The 20860-nt window shown below is 44.2% G+C and overlaps 1 protein-coding gene across 1 annotated transcript in view; it reads left to right on the forward strand.

Annotated features, from left to right (window-relative positions):
* The first annotated feature begins 7061 nt into the window (after positions 1–7061).
* The window catches only part of LOC143103050 (phospholipid phosphatase-related protein type 5-like), a 33838-nt gene continuing 20039 nt past the window's right edge, over positions 7062–20860 (forward strand). Inside the window, exons 1-2 of the mRNA XM_076266837.1 lie at positions 7062–7512; positions 10790–10931. Coding sequence (XP_076122952.1) covers positions 10866–10931 — 66 coding nt within the window. The 5' untranslated portion in view covers positions 7062–7512; positions 10790–10865. The remainder of the gene's footprint in view (positions 7513–10789; positions 10932–20860) is intronic.

Genomic DNA, 20860 nt, shown 5'->3' on the forward strand with positions numbered 1-20860 from the left:
TGTTCTGGTATGGTGCAATTTTTATAAAAGCTCTTTGTGTGTGTGTGTGTGTGGAGTGCTAAATTATATTGTTACCAATTATCTCACCTCAATTCTAGGAATACGTTTGTGATAGAATAAAGGTGTGACTTATGTTTAGTTGACTTAAGATATGTAAAGTTACGTTTATTTATTGTTTATTATTGTTTATTAGGACTATATATATAAATAGCCTATAAGCCCTTTTCACTCCCCACGTCGATACAGCTCCATAGGTTTTCATTCAATTCAAACATATTTCCTGAAAGGGCGTGTACGTGCAGCACATACAAAGTTCCCGGATGTGCTGGTTATACAGTATGTATGCTAGTCTGGAACACAATAGTTTCCCCCAGTCGGCAGACTACCTGCCCAATCAGCAACGAGAGGGGATGACACTATAGATTGGAAACCGAAGGGGCTATGGTAAATGGTAGGAGCAACGCCTACAAACATCAAAAATGCAGTTGGAGAAATGCATTTATTTACAGTAAAGGTAGGCCCACATACATTATTTCCTCACTGCCGATGCTGTTTATAGTCAGTTTGCAAAGTTTAGGTAAAGTAGGAATCTCTGATCAATGTGATTGGTTAGGCTGGACCAATGATTTCAAAGTTCTATGGCCGTCACCATGCTAGCTTGTAAACAAATCCCAATCATGAGTGGCCAGACTCACTTTTTGAATGAGTTTATTTTTTCCAGGCTAGTAGAAGAAGCCCAGCTAGCTATCAAGTTTATGTTGCTATTGGTCTCGCTCTCTCTTCCTTTGGCTGCTTTGCCAGCTTTATACCATAGCTGTAACTCCTCATTAAAATGAGACTTACAGTAATCTATGAGAGTAATGCAATGGGATTGATGCAGCACCACACAGGTTTGCAACCTGTCCCCAAACCCCCCCCACCCCACACGGTTCTCCACCCTTCCCCAAGATGACCCGCGTGACCCACAGTGGGTCATGCATATTCATCATGGTTTGGTGGCCTAGATTTGCATGCAATTAAAGAGCTGCAGCATGGCTCACTGGGATTCTGTCTCCGCTTCACATCTGCTTGGTGGAAATGAGGTGTCACTGCCAGATCTGTTGTGTGTCTGATTAGATCGAAGAGATGTGCTTATATTACCAGCCGTTGGCCTGTGGGGACAGGTTCTGCCACCTTGTGAATGGCTTGGGGTGATATTTGCTGCCAGGTTTGTCATCAACTAACCTACTCTCCCCAGTATAAATAGTTTTCCTTAATTTGTTTAGGATCTTCTGGATATTGGAACCAAGGACCAGGCCTCAAGGCCCTTATTATTATTATTTTTTTTTTTGCATGCCCAAATTTCCGTCAATGATTCCCGGGACACTGAAAGACTTGGAGAAACTTGGTGGGCATGTAACCCCACATGGATAGCATGGAACCATCGTTTTTCGTTTTGATCTGTAGCCCCCCCGCTGGACTGCACCCCCCGAAAGGAGGGTAGGGCAGAACAGTTTTCTGTGAATATCTCGAGAACCGTAAGGTTTAGGAGGACCATTTTTTTTTTGTATGTTGATCTCAAGGGGCCATGTCAACCCATTCCATAACTCATTTCATGTATAGCGCAAATGAGGTGTTGAAATCGCAGGTATCTGTGACCTAACATAGTCAAAACTGCACGAAATTGGAAGTGTAGGATCATTATGACACCCTCTGAATGCACGCCAAGTTTCGTGGAATTCCATTCATGGGGGGCCACACAATAAATTAATTTATGTTACTATACACCAACTGGCCTGTAGGTGGCCGGAGACAGTTTTCTGTGAATATCTCGAGAACCGTAGGGCCTAGGAGGTCCACCTTTTTTTTGTATGTTGGTCTTAAGGGGGCATGTCAACCCATCCCATTACCACTTATTTCATGTATAGCGCCACCTAGTTAAAAATTAAAAATCAAAAAATTAGGTGTTTTCATCACAATATCTCTGGCTGACTAGGTCAAAACTGCACGAAATTAAACATGTACGATCATTATGACACCCTCCGAATGCATGCCAAGTTTTGTGTACTTTCGTTCATGGGGGGCCTTACAATAAAATAATTTATGTGTACATTTAGTGACGTACACCAACAAGGATTCCCGGGACACTGAAAGACCGGGATACACAAAACTTGGTGGGCATGTACCCCCACATGGATAGCATGGAACCGTCATTTTTCGTTTTGATCTGTAGCCCCCCCGCTGGACTGGACCCCCCGAAAGGAGGGTAGGGCAGACACAGTTCTCTGTGAATATCTTAGAACTGTAGGGCCTAGGATGACCATTTTTTTCCGTATGTTTGCCTCCAGGGGTCATGTTAACCCATTTCATGTTCACACATGTGCACAAACAGATACACACACACACACATACATTCACAGTAATCATACGTATGACACTCACACAGTAGACATATGCACAGGCGCAGGCACACACACAAGCACACACACACACACTCACACACACACACACCCACACACATAACATAACACAAACAATCAAGAATTTCTCAGAATTATGAACAGGCAAGATGGAGGTGGGGTTGTATAAAATGAATTTTACATGTGAAATCTATTAACTAATCATGTTTTGGTACTTGTTGTCTAGCAGATACCAATGAGAATTGAGTGTGGATAATGCAATTTAGTGAGACAGTTAGAATCATATAGGCCTTTCAGCGTGATTTCTTTTTGTGGAAAAAATGTGCTGGACTGGGCGGCGGTCATATTTTGTACCGCTCTGCGGTACATCTAGTTATTTCTCAGTGTGGGACTCCCAAAACTATGTGTTTGCTAAGGGGTTCGAGTCTGTGTTTACCATCACTGTCCTTGACCTTTGTGTGTGTGTGTGTGTGTGTGTGTTAATGTGCTTTTGTCTGTGTAGATATCTGCATTATGTCCCTGTGTCCCTCACCAAGGCAGATTCATTCATTTGGAGATAGATCCTCCATTCTGCAGCCACATTTTCATAGCATGAGAGAAGATTTGAGATTATTTTGTCTGGATCAATGATCCGTGAGAGCCGTCATCTAAAATTGGAAACCCTGGTACACTTGAATGCCTCCAATAGAATTTGGTTTCTTCAGAGGACGTGGTACAACTGTATGCAAGACTGTACCAGTAAATGAGCAGCAAGTCTCTCTCTCTCTCTCTCTCTCTCTCTCTCTCTCTCTCTCTCTCTCTCTCTCTCTCTCTCTCTCTCTCTCTCTCTCTCTCTCTCTCTCTCTCTCACACACACATTCTCTCTCTCTCACTTTCTCTGTCTCTCTCTCTCTCTCTGTGTGTGTGTGTGTTTGTGACTGTGTGCATTTATGTCCTGTGTCTGTGTGTATGTGAAAGCGTTTGTCCCTACGTGCAGCATGGGGTTAGGGTTTCTTTGGTAACCACATCCTCCACCCTCTATATTGCTCCTCTCTCTCTCTCTCTCCTCCCTTCCCCTCTGTGTTGTGTCTGTAATGATGTGTCAGGTCCACACAGGAGCCAGATGGTCCTGGGGGACCACTCATTCATATGCCATAAACCAGAGCAACCTATTAACTGACAGGGCCCTTTATTACCCTCTGCTGACTGTGTAATGCAGGAGCTTTGAGTGGGGGTGGACCTTCCATACATACTGTATGTGATGCTGAGATGGTAATATACATTCATTCATAAATGTTTGTATACTACACATTTATGCACACTTGTCTATGCATGTAGGTCAACTAAGAAAACAAACACCATGGTTTATGTACACACAGATAAATAAAATACAGGCAACATAATATATTTATGTGGGTGGTATGCAGCTCTGTCAGTGTTTTGGAATTTGTGTTGAAGAAATCCCGCACACCGTCCTTTACGCATGCAAATACTTTATTATACTTCACACAACATTTCGGTCACACAGACCTTCCTCAGATGAATTTGAGGAAGGTCTGTGTGACCGAAACGTTGTGTGAAGTATAATAAAGTATTTGCATGCGTAAAGGACAGTGTGTGGGATTTCTTCTTCCGACGCACCTGTTCCGAAAGAGGTGTGCAAAAGCGCTTTTGAACTGAGTGTTTTGGAATTTAAAAAATCCCTAGTGCATGTTCGCTCATATTTGTTGTCACTGTTTCCATCCAACAATTGTTATTCATTGCATGTTACTAACCAGCCCAAGGTTGCACTGAGACACACGCTGCCTCATAACATGTGACAATGTAGGTCAGGTAATACTTTTGTGTGTGTGTGTGTGTGTGTGTGTGTGTCTGTGTTCTTTCTCTCTTACTCTCTCTCTCTCTCTCTACCCCTCCTCTCTTTGAGTATGTGTGTTTGTCTCTGTGAGTCTGTGTGTGTGTATGACCATGTTCTTTTTTACCTCGGTATGTGTTTTATGTTATGAGTGAGTCAGCATGTTCCTTGGTCTTTACAATATTTGTAAATATTTAGTGTTTTCTGTGTGTGCATTGTGTATGTAAAGTGAGTGTGTGTGTGTGTGTGTGTGTGTGTGTGTGTGTGTGTGTGTGTGTGTGTGTGTGTGTGTGTGTGTGTGTGTGTGTGCGGGCGTGCGTGCGGGCAGTGTGTGTGTGTCTGATCATGTTTTTGAGTGTAAGTGACTCTATGCGAGTATGCCAGTTGAGATCATTCATTAGCAATCAGCTACAATGCCACCACTGTTCATTAGCCTCTTTCTGCCAGAGCTACATTAACAGAGATGGGCATGTCAAAGGTCACCCACGCGGAGCTCAGTTCTGAGCAGACTTCATGATTCATTTATCAACGGTGCCTCACTTCAGGTTCCATCGCCTCCAACGGCTAGCCATTTGCCTGAGGGGGTCTGCATGAAACACGGCACAGTTAAATAGAAAATTGGTAGGGAAAAAATTAAAAATGAATTATTGATTGCTGAATATTGGATGATGCATGAAAGGGTGAGTTGGGCAGCATATTGGCCTCCCTCAGCAGAAAAGCTCCCAGTCCCAGAAGCAGGATTACTTGTACATGGGATGTGGATTGGTCGTAGGGGGTAAAAAAATCCCCAGAAATATAAATGACCATTACTGCACTACAGTACATTAGATCATTAAATTCAGTAGAAATGTCATGTCTTTCACAGGATGCTGTCAAGTTAAGAAAATGTTGTTACTGTCTGTTTTGAAAAGACTAAATAGGACGAGACTTATTCCCCTCACTAGAGATCGCCCACAACCACTCCAAGCAGATCAAAAACATCCTCAAAGAGAAATGTGCAAAAACTGACTCCATGATTTGGTGATGTTTCTGACATTTGAGCTGCGTATGCTTTTATCTAAAGAAACTGACAATGCCCTTAAGGCTTAGAATTGAAGTGTTTACAGTTTCCTCCATGATATCAGTAAATTATAGAAACCTCTAATGCAATGGTGTGTTTAGGAAAAAAAAGGTCATAAATAATCTATAACTTTCAAAGCAGGTCCTTTAAGGTATGATCATTTATGCAGTTTGGTGGTAAGAGTGGATCACACTGCACACTGTCCTGCGGTCAGTCGAGGCGTTTGATTATGGGGACCCAACCCTCTGGTGGCTCACTCTGTGGTTCCATCAGACATGAGTTTTAAAGATGGCGTACGTGATGGTAACACAGTGTGAAGGCAAACTCACAAGCGTAATGTGGAGGTGTGTGTGATGCTGAGAAACAGTGATGGAGGTTGTTGTTGAAAGCTAAGGGCAAAGAGTATTTTTTTGTGCTCTGGCTTGATGCCCCATCTGCCAAATGAGCTTGTGCTGCCTGGCAGACGTGCACTTTGGAGTCAGTCACAAAACTGGCCAGTGTTCCTCCCCTAACTTTGTCCTGTCTCTTCGTCACTTGTTTTTCTCTTTATTTATGTTCATTCTCTTTTTTCTCTTTTACTTTCTCTTCATCTTCTCTCTGTCCTCAGTCCAACTCGAGCCATTTGAGGTACTTTTTGCTTTCCCTTTATTTCTGTCCCTCTCTCACATGAAGGCACATGTGAGTCCCACTATACAGACATACACATTCACTCACTCTTTCACCCACACGCATGCTCACACACACTCACACACTCACACACACATACGCACACTCACAAAAGCTCAGGCTCTCACAGAAACACATACATACTCTCTTTCTCACACACATCGGTATACACTGACCAAGGGACATACATTCCCATACAGTTCCCCACTCCCCTACCTCCCTCTTTAATACAAGTGAGTGTCCCCTCATCTGGGCTGTGCTTTGGGTCAGCAGCAGCATCTGTCCTCTTCCTGTGTCCTAGTCGCACGGGTCTCTTATCAGGCAGGAGGTGAGCAGGGAGCCCTGACCCACGCCGTCAGACCTGCCCACTGCCCGATCAATGCTGATGGATCATTAACCCACTCTGCCTGCTTCATGAGTGTGTGTGTGTGTGTGTCTGTGTGTGTGTGTGTGTGATCGGAGGGGGAGGGATTAAAAACTGGGCAGGGAAGAGAAAAAGGGGGGACTGAATGGGGGAAGTGGAGTTAGCAGGGGGAAGCGGAGTTTGGAACGCCAGGGAATTGGGAACGCCAGGGTTGCGATTGAGACAGATGTAACAAATATGTCCGCGTGTATACTGTATGTGAGAAAGAGAGAGAGAGTGGAGGGAAAAGAGAGAGTGTACTGACAGCACTGGGCTGAACAGCAGGCTCTGAATACAAATGAGCTTTGCTCCAGCGCACAAACACACGCCCCCATCCTCCTTCTCTCCCTCCCTCTCTCCCTCCCTCTCTCATACCTACACATCCACATGCATGCGCCATCTCTCTCTCTCTCTCTCTCTTTCTCTCGCTCTCTCAGGCACACATGCATTGTCCTCTGTGTGACTGAGCTCAAAGGCAGCATGCAGACCGCAGATTGCTACCACCTGCATCCCCGTGCAGGAGAGATCATCTAAGGAGGCTAATTAGACCAGGGGAGCGTGCTCTCTGTCTGTCTGTGCGTGCGTGCTTGTGTGTGTGTGTGTGTGTGTGAGAGAGAGAGAGGGAGTGTGTGAGCATTTGTGTTTGAGAGCCTGAGTGTGTGTGTGTGTACGAGTAGGAGGAGGGGGGCTTGCCGTCGCTCTTCATCTCTGTCTGACCAGCTCCTTGTCTCTAGCTCTCCTCTCAGCGCAGTTTGTGTGTGTGTGTGTTTATGTGTGTGTGTGTGAATGTTTATGAGTGGAGGACAAGAGACGAAAGCTACAGAGAGTGGGAAAGAGAGAGAGAGAGAGGGAGAGAGAAAAAGGAACAGAGCGGGAAAGAAGGAGACCACACAAGAGAGAGAGAGAGGGGGGAAGAGCGAGAGAGCAGAGGAGGAAGAGAGGAGGTGAAGAAGAAGAAGAAGGATTTGGCCGCATGTGCGCCTGCAACCATCCATCTCCTCCAGCAGCTCCTGCTCGTCCAGACAGAAGCGCAGACAGAGACACACACACACACACAGATGGCCAGACGAACAGGCATGGCTTCAGCGTAAAGGAAACCCAGTCAGCACGGCAACAGACCAGCGTCAGCCACGCCGCCACGCTACCTGAGGTGAGTGGACGCATTCTCTCAGCCTAATCTGCAGCTGGATGGGCTGCACTGCACGGGGTCTCTGAGCACTGCTTTGCACAGAGAGAGAGAGAGACGCTGAAGGGCATTTTTGGGCAGGGGCTCATTGCTCGTAGACTAGCCTGAGCACAAGGCTTTTGTCTCAGCCATGCATGCTGGCTCGTTGACTGAGTGTCTGCTTAGGGATTTGTCCAGAGTGTGTATGTGTGTGGGGGTGTGTGTTGAACATGTGTGTGTGTGTGTGTTAGTGTGTGTGTGTGTGTGTGTTGGGAGGGGAATTAATGGCTGAAAAGGGAAGAGGAGTATGAGAAAGGAGGTGGAGGAAGAGGAGATGGATTGCTGTCCCACATTACAAAGCCATTGGAGACTGTATCAGTGCTCTTCAGCTCGGTATTCCCTAAGCTGGGCATCTAATTACCCAGCATGCTGAAAATCCCACTTATGATCTCTCTTTCTCTCCCTCTCTTTTTCTTTCTCTCTCTCTATCTATCCTTCTCTCCCAACACCTCAAAGCCCCCCCTCCAGTAATAGCTGGAAGAGGGATTGTGTCAAGTGTGGGGGTGGGGTATCTAATCATGTGTGTATGTGTGAGTGTCTGTATTCATGTGTGTGTGATTGTACATGTGTGTTTGTATGCATGTGTGGATTTGTGTGTGTGTGTGTGTGTATTTGTGTGTGTGTGTGTGTGTGTGTGTGTGTGTGAGAGAGAGAGAGAGGTTGATTCAGCATGTGAGAGGGGTAGAGGAAGAAAGTGATAGAGAGAACCTCATCCAATCTAGGCAAAAATTACAAAAAGCGGCTAAACAGACATGCTGTCCGAAGACACATGGCCAAGAGACACACAGACACACACACATTGAAAACATGTCTACTGACACTATGTCTGGGACTAAACTGGACTAAAACCATTAGTGTCAGGATTACAGACTTTGTCCAAGCCTCTGCATCTGTGCTGGATTAGAGCGGGCCGCGGAAGCAGAAGAAGCCGACGGCGTCAACAGAAGCACAAAAGCGCGAGAGGCTCCTCTTCTGCCCTGCAATCCAAATAAAAGAGTGGGACTCCCGTAAAAATAGCAGTGGAGGAAATGTGGTCCAGATTATTGGGTCCAATTAGCCAGCATGACCCCAGGCAGAGTGGAGAAGGAGAGAGGACACCAGGCATATGGCACCGCTCTCCACTCACACTCCTCTCTCTCCATCCCTCTCTCACTCTCTCCTTTCTGTCTCATTCTCTCTCTTACACACGTCGTTCTTGTGCTGCTTGCTCTCACTTTTTATTTCATGGAAGAACCATCTCTTTCTCATTCTGTTCCTTTCAGTTTACTCCTTCCTCTTCTCTCTCTCTCTCTCTCTCTCTCTCTCTCTCTCTCTCTCTCTCTCTCTTTTACTCATCCTCTGGTGCTGCACAGATCTGTGGTTTCGATGCACAGGACTGATCAGGGCACATAGTCCTCAATGAGATAAAGGTCTATATGGCTCTGGAGAAGATTATCTTCTGGTTATTAAGTCGGGTGCTGTTTTGGCCCCTATAAGATCAATATATTGACAGTTCTGTTGATTTCATTGTACTTTTAAAGTTCTTTTGAGAAGCCTTGCTCACATGAAATTTTAATAGATGTGTATGTTAATGTGTGTATATGCGCATGTAAAGCTAAGATGGGTTCTGAAACTACACTCCACTCCGAATAAGGAAGAAGTTAGAAGAGGAAGAAAGAAAGACAGAAAGAGATGATGAATAAATTAAACTTCAGCAGGTTATTGCATATCCAATGGAAAGAAAGAGAGTGAAAACTCTGTGTATCTCTGCAGCTCTCGTGTCTTCTCCTTGACTTCCTCCCCCTGGTTTCTCCTTCACCTGGGGGTTTTGTCTGAAGGCGTTCCTTGTATGCTGTGACAGCTACAGCATGTTCCCGCTCCAGCACTTGGACCAAGTGTTAGCCAAATCCAGCATGGCACTCGTCTATCCACCGGCGCTAAGAGCTTTGGGCTCATGTGTTATTTATTCACCTGTCCACCTCTGGGTCCAGGCCTCGCTAGCGCCAGAGTACCAGAGAAACACACTAATGCACACAATGCACAGAACAGCCTTTATAAATGCATGACAGAGACCTCCTGACCTGCACCTCCTGACGTGTGTGTGTGTGTGTGTATTTATGTGTACTTGTTGCAGTGACTTGTAGCCTGTTAAAAGTTAAGTGAACACAGTAAGTCTAAAAGCAAGCTTTAAGTGAAACTGCATGCCCAGCATGTGTACAGTATTGCATGCTGTCATATTGGCATGTGCATATTAGCAGCTGAAAACGAAGACAAGACTGCGGCAAACTCCAAAACTGTTTGTGATGCTGTGTTACATAACTTTGATTAATCATGCAGTCATGATAAATACTGTAACACTACTGTGATTTAAATGTTTTATGATCTAAAAGTCTGGAGATGAGCTTCTCAGATCTTTGTGGACCTGGTGGGGTATGGCTATAGTGCTGGCAGGGTTCAATTTCGTCACAGGAAACAAAAATAATGTATTACATTGTTAAGGTAATTTCAAAGTCCAGATGATCTTTCAGATTGACTTGTGTAACACTGTAACAATTTGTTTATTTTATTATTTTATTTATTTGGAATCATACATACATAGAAGCTATATGTATACATGGATGACACACAAGTTTGTGCTTCCCTTACACTTGAGTAGACTGGAGATTGTACCTTGATCCAAAGGGTTTGGCCTCTCTCTGGCCCTAAACTGTGTCTTGTCTCCTGCCTAATTGCCCACACACCCAGAGTCAGCACCTTCAGTGGGCTGCTGTGACAGAGAGAAATGGGAGAGAAAGTGGGCTGCTATCTATAAAATGATGCTTTTGTCTGAGGGACTTTTGGCAAAGGGATTCTACTGGTGATAAAGAGCTGTTGCATCATTTCTGTTCCATTCAGAGTGAACAAGCTGTTCTTTATCTGTGTTGGTTTCTTAATGCCAGAATTAAACAAAGAAATGACCGGTACTTACCATAGGCTAGCTTTTTTATTTGATATGAAAACTTTTACCGTTATTTCTTTCAGGTTCTTAGAGTGTTGGCTCAAAATTCAGTTTTGTGTGTGTTTCACATCCACAATATGTTATGCTATCCATAGGCTACATCATTTTGGAAATGTATGTATGTAAAAAAAAAAACATTGTTTAGACATATATTCTTTTCACCATTTGATTCTTTACTTCACTTAACCCTGGCACTTACCTGCACGTTTCATTTGTCTTTGTCAGGTGTGAAGAGAGCGTCAGGAAGAGTGATTGCAGGAGTTGACAAAGGAGGAGCAAGAGAAAGACAAGGTGAACCAGAATGGCAGAGGAAAAGCCAGGACTGAAGAGCAGCAGCTCTATTGTGCCCTGCTTCCTCTTTGTGGAGGTGAGCGTGCCATGACCTTTCAATCTTGACCTTTGACCCTGCATCTATAAATCTACTCCAAAATATCGTAGAAATGTCTCAGGGTTAGGTTTCATCTAAGAGCTTCATCTAAAAAGCAATAAAAACACAATTAGAGGCTGAACCTGTAATAAAAAAGACCTACTGTGAAGGCAGCTCCAGCTTGCTTCCTCTCTTATTCCCTCTGAGTCTATTCCCCCAACCATGTTTGCTATGGAATGCAATTTGTCACAGGGAGCTTCTTCCTAATGCAATTTATCTGTTTCAAGGACCACCTTTTACATATTTATGCTGAATTTAGCGTGGGTGTGGGCTATTGGGGGACTATTTTTGTGGTCTGTGAACTCTGTAGTGCATTAATTGTGCATCATATATTTTGTCTTTACCGCTACATTAGAAATAGCTGTAGTTAGTTCCTTCCTGATCTGTAGGTTGGGCAGTAGACACACTCACACACACACACACACACACACACACACACACACACACACACACACAATGTCTCAGCTTGAGTGTGGACTCCTTGTGCAGAGTGGCCTGTGTGGTTTAATATTTCATACCCTGTGCTTGCCTCACATGCAGTTAGCACAGTTGATAGGTTGCTTGCTCTCTGTAGGTCTGCGGTTCTGTCCGTCTGCTGCTACTCTGAGAGACTGAGTGAGACTGAGGTAGTGTTCTCATCCTCCAACGACCACAAGGTGAAAACCTTTTCTGTAGTTCAGTGGCAGGTATTGCAGTGGGAATCACAGGTTAACTCACAATCCCTACAATAGTGATACATCACAGCACAGATGAATATGAAAAGACTTGCTGTTTTGCCAAATAGAAGCATTGTGCACTTATATTACAGTCATTAGCTGTGAAAGGTCTATTTTGATAGAATGCCTATGTCGCTGCCAGTGATCTCATTTAATCCGTTACCACTATCAAGAATCCTAACTATGTGACAGAGGTTATGGAACTGTTTTGAGTTTGAAAAAATATATTTAAATTTTGTGTCAATGTATTGATAACATATTGAGGGCCGGAAAAACACAATTTATTTCAGCCTCAAAATGTTGTTCTACCCCCCTTGTAACTATGTACTACTTTTGATGTTGGACAATCATGGTGTTCTCAGTGCCATAAACACAGACTTCCTGACTTGCATTTAACACAGTAACAAATCATTGTGCTTATCTTGTAAAAAGAATCAAACTTAAATGGAGGTTATAATAGTGTTGGCATTACATACTGTTCATTCAAGTAAATGCTGACCAACAGATACATCGTTCTCAAGTGAATCAGCTTGAGAAGTAATACAGAAGCACTCAACACCATTACATGCACAAACTCACCTAGTCGTTGGTGCTGTGCCTTCTGAATGGCACTGAGTGTTTACACTGTTTGTCACAGCAGGCATAGTACTCCAAAAAAGCGTAGTCAGAGAGGATGATTCCTACAAGCCATTTCTACACACACACACACACATACACCTTGCCATAGATGCAATCTAAAGCCTAGAAGACTTTTATTTTTAGATTTTGTGATTCCAGTGTGAAATTTTGAAAAACTGGAATGAAAGGAGCATACTGTTTAATAAGCATTATATTGTTTTTGTTTCTTTTTCAATGTTTTTGCCATTTGTTTTGTATAACATCCTCAAATTAATTTTTTGTTCACACTAGTCTCCCAAGAAGTTTTGTAGTTCAAAACCAAAACAGAAATGTATTACAACTTACGGAATGGTAGAGAAAATTATTATCTTACCTCCTGTCAAGCTTTTACTAGTGGCAATAACGCAGCCATGTTGCATTATTTGGGTGCACAAGCAACAAAGCCAACCACCATGTTATTTAACAGCCTACATTAGATTTAGATTCAGATTCAGATTTTATTTGTCACATACATACAATGCAGTGAAATGTTACAGTCGGATCCATGCCAAGCAAAAACACACAAACTGACACAGAACAACCTACCAAAAACAGCAACAGACAAGAAACAATACATTCAAGATGTCAGGGGGTTATTGCAGATAGGGAAGAAGTGGTATGCATTACACAGTATACATCCAGACCAGTACCCAGTAGACACTTGAGCTAACCCGTCCATCAGTCATACACTCAGACTGACCCTCACTCACTCTCACTCTCACTCTCACTCTCTGTCAGATGTAACAACCCAGGGTGTTAGCACCATTTTCACTTAGAGGCGAGCACTTCACACTATGAAATAGCACTTTCACTCAGCTGAACTGAGGATGAACTACACAGCAAGTGAGACAGAGAGAGAGAGGAAGGGAAGAGATGATAGATGTTGGTAAAAGTAAGAGAGAACTTTGCTTATTTTGTAGTAATGAGATGTTGGCCCTGTTTAGAGCATTATGGGCATGTGACTAAAAGCTCTACCTGTGACACTGTGACACCACAGACATGTTGTCAGCAGCCATGGTCTGCTCGCATTACAGCTTCACCTGCTCCATATAATAAGTTTAACCGTTATGAGGAAAGTATACGTACAGCCAGACTTGAGATGAGAAATGTATGTGTGATATTAACGCCGCACCACCATTTTAGATGGCCCAGCTGTCGTGTCGTGGCCATCCATGCGTGACTGATGCTGATTTATGGTGCGCCGCCTGAGTGATGCTCACATTTATTCACATCCGCATCTCATCTGTTGTTTCTATGGATACCCCAACAGTTCGAATTCAACCTCTCACCCCCTCCCTCCCTCCCTCCTCCTCCCCCATCTCTTCTCGCTCCTATCTCTTTTGTCATCTCTTTTTCTCCCCTCTCTCTCTCTCACTTTCTCACTCTCTCTCTCTCCTCCCCTCTCCGACATTTTGAAGGCTTTTCATTTCCTCTGCTCGTGTCTGTTTGAATGGAGAGAGCTGGAAGCCCTGACTCACTGACGGATGGCTATGGAATCGGTGGCATAGAAAAGCGGCCGGCTTGTTAGTTATGTGTGTTGTTTTTCTTAAAAAACAGGGTAAAGAAGAAAGTAGAGTGTGTTTTTTTTTTTAAAAACTCACTGTGATAGCGGGTATGTGCATGGCTGAGTGAGCAGAATAACAGCAGATGGGATTTCTCTCATATGCTGTATTCTAAACGTCTCTTCACGTCTCATGTTTGCCATTTTTGAAATGTTGAGATGTAAGATCTGGCAACATTTGATTAAATATTTGTACATAAAGGTGCACACATGAAGGTATACGTTCAGAGTACCGAGTACATGAGAATATGTCTCAGAATTTCTCCAAACAGACCTTTTCTGTTGGAGCTGCCGTCCTACTCTCTTGCACTTTAACAAATACCCTGTAGAGGGCACTGTTGTAACAGAACTGGATCACTAAAAAGCTCCACCTGCTGTGTCTGCCCCTTGTATATCTGTTTGTGGAGGGAGGCATGTAGAGATACACACATACACAAACATGTGCAAAAAAATACGCACACATGCACTCACACACACACACACACACACACACACACACACACACACACACACACACGCACACAAGCACACCATTCACATTGAGCATATTCACACAGACAGACACACAAGCACACACACACACACACACACACACACACACACACACACACACACACACACACACACACACACACACACACAGGTTTCATGTCTCACTTTAAAAATAACACTGCGTTTGGTACTAGGTTGTTATTCACACCTGTCAGAGGCAGTCTATTGAAGTGGCTGCATGCCGAGCACGCGTGCAATGCACACACACACACACACGCACACACACACACAAACACACACAGACAGAATCACACGCGCCTGCACCCTTTCACATGCTGAGCGCTTTGATCAGCGCAGCAAGAGCAAAGGCTAGCAGGCAGCTCTTTGGTCACCAGCCAGTAAACATTCACTCCACATCTTCCCCCAGTCCTGGAGCTTTACAGTGAGATCTCGCAGGCAAGAGGCCTGCAGCTCCTCCTCTGAAGCATGTAGTGAAAGCCATGCCAGGCGGCCGGGTAGAGGAGGAAATCCTCAAAATGCACAAATGACAACCTGTTAAGTGTTCACAAACATAGCCATCAACTTTTCCTGGGATTTCAAATAAAATGCCAACCTACCGTACAATACAACAGAATACAATACAATGCAACTTTAATTTCAAATTGGCACTGATACTCCTTAGACACTTGTTTCTGACATTCCCCCAAATCACAGCAAATGACAAATGACTATGTGTTAGTAGTAGAAAGGTTTGTTGAAGGTGTTAATAATTTCTACAGTAGTATGCACCTCAGCATGTGAAGTTCTTGAAAATATCATTGCCTTCCTTATCCTCTCTGCACCAAGCTCCCACGGAACAACGAGAATAGTCATACTCAGATATAGAACTCAGACGGGGATTCCCAAACAGGAGGGATTCCCCCGAGTCTTCCTGTCCTACACTGTCCTTCATATGTCCTTTCAGTTAGCCCAGCGAAGCAGGTTATCATGCTGATGATTGGCTAAATCAGGTGTGTTCACATCATCAGGAGAGCCACCGCTGGCTTCAGTCAGGTGCGTAGCACCCACACCTGGGGATGTCCTAATCCAAGCACCTGTGCTGAGCCGGGAGAGAGTCTGACCACATGCTGAGACGAAGGGGGGGGGGGGGGGGGGGGTTGGTTCTGGAGCTGGGTGGAGAACCACTGAAATGAGATGATAGATGTTCTTTTCCGACGCCTGGCTATGCGTGTTTGAAATGAATAGCCTTTCGCCCAATGTTGTGTACCGCTGCACGGTCTAAAGCGGTCCGCCCAATGTTGTGTACCGCTGCACGGTCTAAAGCGGTCCGCCCAATGTTGTGTACCGCTGCACGGTCTAAAGCGGTCCGCCCAATGTTGTGTACCGCTGCACGGTCTAAAGCGGTCCGCCCAATGTTGTGTACCGCTGCACGGTCTAAAGCGGTCCGCCCAATGTTGTGTACCGCTGCACGGTCTAAAGCGGTCCAGCGGTCAGACAGAAATGCAGTATTGATTTTGTTCTCCTTTTTAATGCTCTTGTAAGTCTCGTTAAGTTATCAGTGTGCCCAATTTGGAATATAATGTGCTTTCCGATGAATTATTTACAAAGCACCACTATATCTGGGGATTATACAGACATTTTCTGTCTAGGTGAAAACAATACATAATATATACACACACACACACACACACACACACACACACACACACACACTCTCATACTCCCTCTCTCCCTCACTCTTTCAAATACACACACAGACACACAAATGCATACACACCACACACACACACACTCACACATGTATTATATGGAGCTGTGCCTGCTGTTTTGTGCTGTTCTCATTGCTTTGTGTTGCAGTCTCTGAAAAGGCTTGTATAGAACTGTGTGTGTGTGTGTGTGCGTGCATGCCTGCGCACATGTATGCGTGCGTGCATGCGTGCGTGCGTGAGAGAGATGAGATAGTTATAAGAAACAGTGAAAAGTGGTAGGAGGAAGACTCACACAGCATGGACACATTCAGAGAGGAGCCTTGAGAAAACCATCAAAGCATCCCTTTCTTTAGAATCTATTCAGCTCCCCCTGACAGAAAACATACACACATGTACACACACACACACACACACACACAAACACACACAGTCCTAGCCATTCTCTCTTCTCTTATTCCTCTGGGTCTGCTCTCTCCTCCTCCTCTGCTTCCTACGCTGCTTTTCTTCCTCCCACTATTAGGGACTCGGCTCCCACGCCGCGCTACATCACCACCACAGCTGGCTCAGGACACAACCTCTACCCAGGCCCCGCACACACCAACACACACGCTTGGCTAAAAACATCAGGTTTTAGGGTTTTAGCACACACAGATACACGCTCACACAGTCACACCACACACACACACACACACACACACACACACAAACATACACACTCTCTCCTTCTCACTTTCTGTCTTGCCAATTTGGAGTTTTCTCACAGCCAGAGTAGTTCTGAGCTTCTTCTAAGCAGTTGTCTTTCCATGTGTTGGAGATGTAGAGAGTGACAGAGGATATGTAACTGACATACTGTATTTATCTATCTATAAATCATGTAATATATCTTTAAATCAGCATAAGAGTAATTTGTAATTAACTTTATTGTGAAATGCAGTAGTGATGATATATTTAATATTTTGTGATGATATATTTTTTTACCATTTTGTTAATATAAGTTGCACTTGCAAACGAGACCCATCAAATCTATCACAGACGATTGGCCTGAAAGTTAAGGATGTTTGTGTCAGAAACAGTAATATGTAGACTTTAATTGTAATAGTAACAGTAATCTGTAGATCGTAATAATACCCCACCATGTCATAAAAATAGTCTAATACTGTATTTAGCCACATTCGTGTGGACTGCTTATTTATTTGTATGGAGGACTTTACAACTGCTCTCATGTCAGGCAGGATGAGGAAGTGATAGCAACCGGAGAGATAGAAACGCCCTGACATTCCCCCCAGCCCACCTGAGTGAACCAGCAGATCGCTACATAGTTAGCACTCACTCCAGCTTCAGCTCTTTCTCTCTCTCTCTCTCTCTCTCTCTCTCTCTCTCTCTCTCTCTCTCTCTCTCTCTCTGTCTCTCTCTCTGTCTCTCTCTCTCTCTGTGTCTCTCTCTCTCTCTCTCTCTCTCTCTCTCTCTGTGTCTCTCTCTCTCTCTTTGTCCCAGACTCATGTGTGGAGGCAGCCTGGAGGCCCTCTGTGTCCTGACCCCATGTGGTGCTCTGACTCAGCTGGGCTGTCTGGAGAGCTGGAGAGTCAGGGCATGACAGGGGCCACACATGCTGGTGCAAACCACCTCTGCAGCAAGAGATACCCAGAATATAAACTGCTCTGCTGAGAAGGGCGAGGAATTGTATCCATAATGCATTATACAGAAATAAATACATTTATAAATGTTTATTAAGTATTCATAATACATCCAGTCTGACAGGAGTCTACATAACTATTTAAGTAGACATGACTAAAGTCCTACACTGCTATACAGTATTATGAAAGCTTGTATGGGGTCGCATAGGGCTCTATAAAGACCACTTGGTGAATAAACAACATTTGACATAAGGCAAAGACACATATGCATTGCACACCTCAATTCTTCATGTCAGTACACACAAGTACTTCCATTCTTTATGTCATCATATTGGCCTGTTTGTCTTCATTCTGTTTCTTCCTTCTTCCTGGTATCTTCCCCTCTACTTCCCCTGTGTTGCTGTCTCTGCCCCCCTCTGTCCCTCCTCTCCCATGCCCTCTCCCTAACGGTGGTGTTCAGTGTGCCATGCCTGATGGCTCTGCGGCGGTCTGCAGGTCTGAGGGGCCTCTAATGGACCTCATGTATCTGATGGGGGAGGGATGCTCCATAGCCCTGCAACCCCCCCCACCCCCCCCCCCCACCCCTCCTGCTATCACCATAGAAAAACACCAAACTGCTCTTTCAGAGAACAACATATTAACAGGGGATATTGCCCAGGGACCTGGTTGCCTACAGCCTGCACTTAAAAAAAACAATAATAAAATAAATATTCAAAACGAATCAGCAGATGAGGAGTGAATTATTTATCTTGGAGCAGATCATGCTGTGGTGCACTGTGCCATCAATGTTGCACAAACGCTTGCAATTGTTGGTGTCTTACAGTTTAGCAGCAACTGCTATAGAGGTAGGCTGTGTTACATGGAGCTTCAAACTGTATGTCCCATGAACAGAACTGCCATGGTGCTACTGTAATATCAAGTGAGGAAATATAACTCATGTAAACTCAGGCATCTGTGTCAGGGTGATTCTAATCCATTATTTTGTTTTATGCATCTTTGCGTCTTTACTTCAGGTGAAACAGTGCAGGCTAAGGCTCCTCTGCACAGGGGGCTAAAACTCTGAGGCACACCCATGTAATATTCAAAGAGACAAGGAGGAGAGTTACGGTAAAGTGTGTGTATGGAGGACAAGGGGTTTGGGTAGAAGGCTCAAACTAAGTTTTTGCTGAAAGTAACAGAGTTGAAGGGGTGTTGCAGGCTGTTTTTGCTCAGGTTCTTGAAGCACTGTAGTTTCAACAAGTTTTTTTTTTTTTGCATGTATTAGCATTGGAGAGTCTGAGACAAGCTAACCTTTCTGATTAGCGGGAGCACAGTGCAGAGAGGCACAGCATTTTTCCTGTGTGGGAGGGCATGATTTTACAAAAGGGCAAAATGGCCTCCTGCCTGCCGTCTGGAGTAAGGGCCTTCATCCCTGATGTGGCAGCATGCCCTTTTCTTTAAAGGTGACCCACTGTGGTTTTGGAGACTGCACCAGTTTGGGTTTGTTTTTTTTATATTTGTATCTCTCGTGTTTTGTTCTCTCTCTCTCTCTCTCCCTTCTCTCGGTTATTGATGTTTTGTCCATGGTTCAAGTTCATATTTCAGCTTGTGTCCAGTGCCATATTGGACCCTTGCGAATGCACTGGCGATTTGCTTCTTTTTTTGTCTGACATTAATTCAGGTGCCAGAGCCTCTGATGTCTCAGCAGGTGGCCAGGTCCACTGACCGCTCAAAGCCAAGGCCGGCACCAGCCCAAGACCGTGACTAAATTAGTTCCACGACAGCAGTGAGGAGTGGATCCTGCCAAGCGCTCCGGCAAGCTATTGTAAAGGCAGGCGCAGAGCCTCCCTTTCAGCCAGGATTAGACACAGCCTGAATTTAGATGATAAAAATACTTATACGTCAGTAAATGCCGTGTTGATGCTGACATTTGCTGACAAACCTCAATACCAAGAAATGCTAATGTATGCTGAATAGCAAAAATATTGTCACACCTTATAGGTGATAGTCCACCCACAAACTATCTACAGATGGTCAGATTATCAACAACCTATCTATTGACTCTCTGTTAACTATTTATGGTCATGGTTAAGATTAGGTTAAGGTGATGCTCAGTAATTTACATACTGATCTGTTAAGTCTCTGTGGGTGGACCATCCAAGTTACTAAAAGCACTTCTGTTCTCACAGATATGCTTGATAAACACATTCCGTTCACTAGCAGGATTTTCTGTAGTCATGGTTAGTAGTATGGTTACAGCTACAGACAGTTGATATATTCATCCGTGTAATCTATAAAAAAATATATCATTATTAAAGATTTGGCAAACCTCTAAGTCACCCAGTCAAACCAATTGTGAGCAATACTACGTCCACAGCCTTCATTTACATACGTAAAGCCATTATATCCCTGGAAATTATTACCACTGGTTTAAGACATGGTTGCATGCCTTGATTGATATAGGATAAAGTAAAGTCTCCCAATTGTTGTTCCAAACCCCAACCTTGCTGTCAGATAGCTCAAACTCCTGACATTTCAGATTTTTGGACTGCCAATAGGAGCCTCCATGTTTGTAAGTGCTGCACCCTGCTGTCTACCCTGCTGTGTACCACATCGGACGGAGCCTAGAGCGCATGAAGAGTTTAACAGCGGAGGCACCGCCTGTCACTCTCACCAGCACTAATGAACAGGTGCAGCCTGAGTGTCGTTCCCAAAAGGAGAGAGAAGAGGGAAGAGAGCAAGGGCCAGACTAGCTGCGGAGTGTGTAGTTTACTGGAGGTAATGAGGCCCCATCACTCTGCCCGTGTGGTTAACAGGAGCTGAAGCAGGAACGCTTAATCTTGTCAGCATCTTAGTGTGGGAATAATATTAGGGTGTCCATCTGCACATTTTCAGGGTTTTGAACATAAGGATCACATTTTTAGAGCCGTTAGGGGGTGTTTTTTGACCAACAGAGAACTGTTTTTTAAACCATTTCCGTTCTGAATTCTTTGAACCTTGGTGCTATCTAGTGAACCAGCCCACATTTTCATGTCCAGTTTTGAACACAAACCAGAAGATAATAGAACCAAAGATATTAATGAATTATTCACTCAATAATGTTGGTTATTGTTTTGGTGCA

The sequence above is a fragment of the Alosa pseudoharengus genome, unplaced genomic scaffold, assembly GCF_046254945.1.
Source record: "Alosa pseudoharengus isolate Yale_2024_CS ecotype anadromous, Long Island Sound unplaced genomic scaffold, YU_APseudo_1.1 YU_APseudo_1.1_scf_4, whole genome shotgun sequence".
NCBI classification, from domain to species: domain Eukaryota; kingdom Metazoa; phylum Chordata; class Actinopteri; order Clupeiformes; family Clupeidae; genus Alosa; species Alosa pseudoharengus.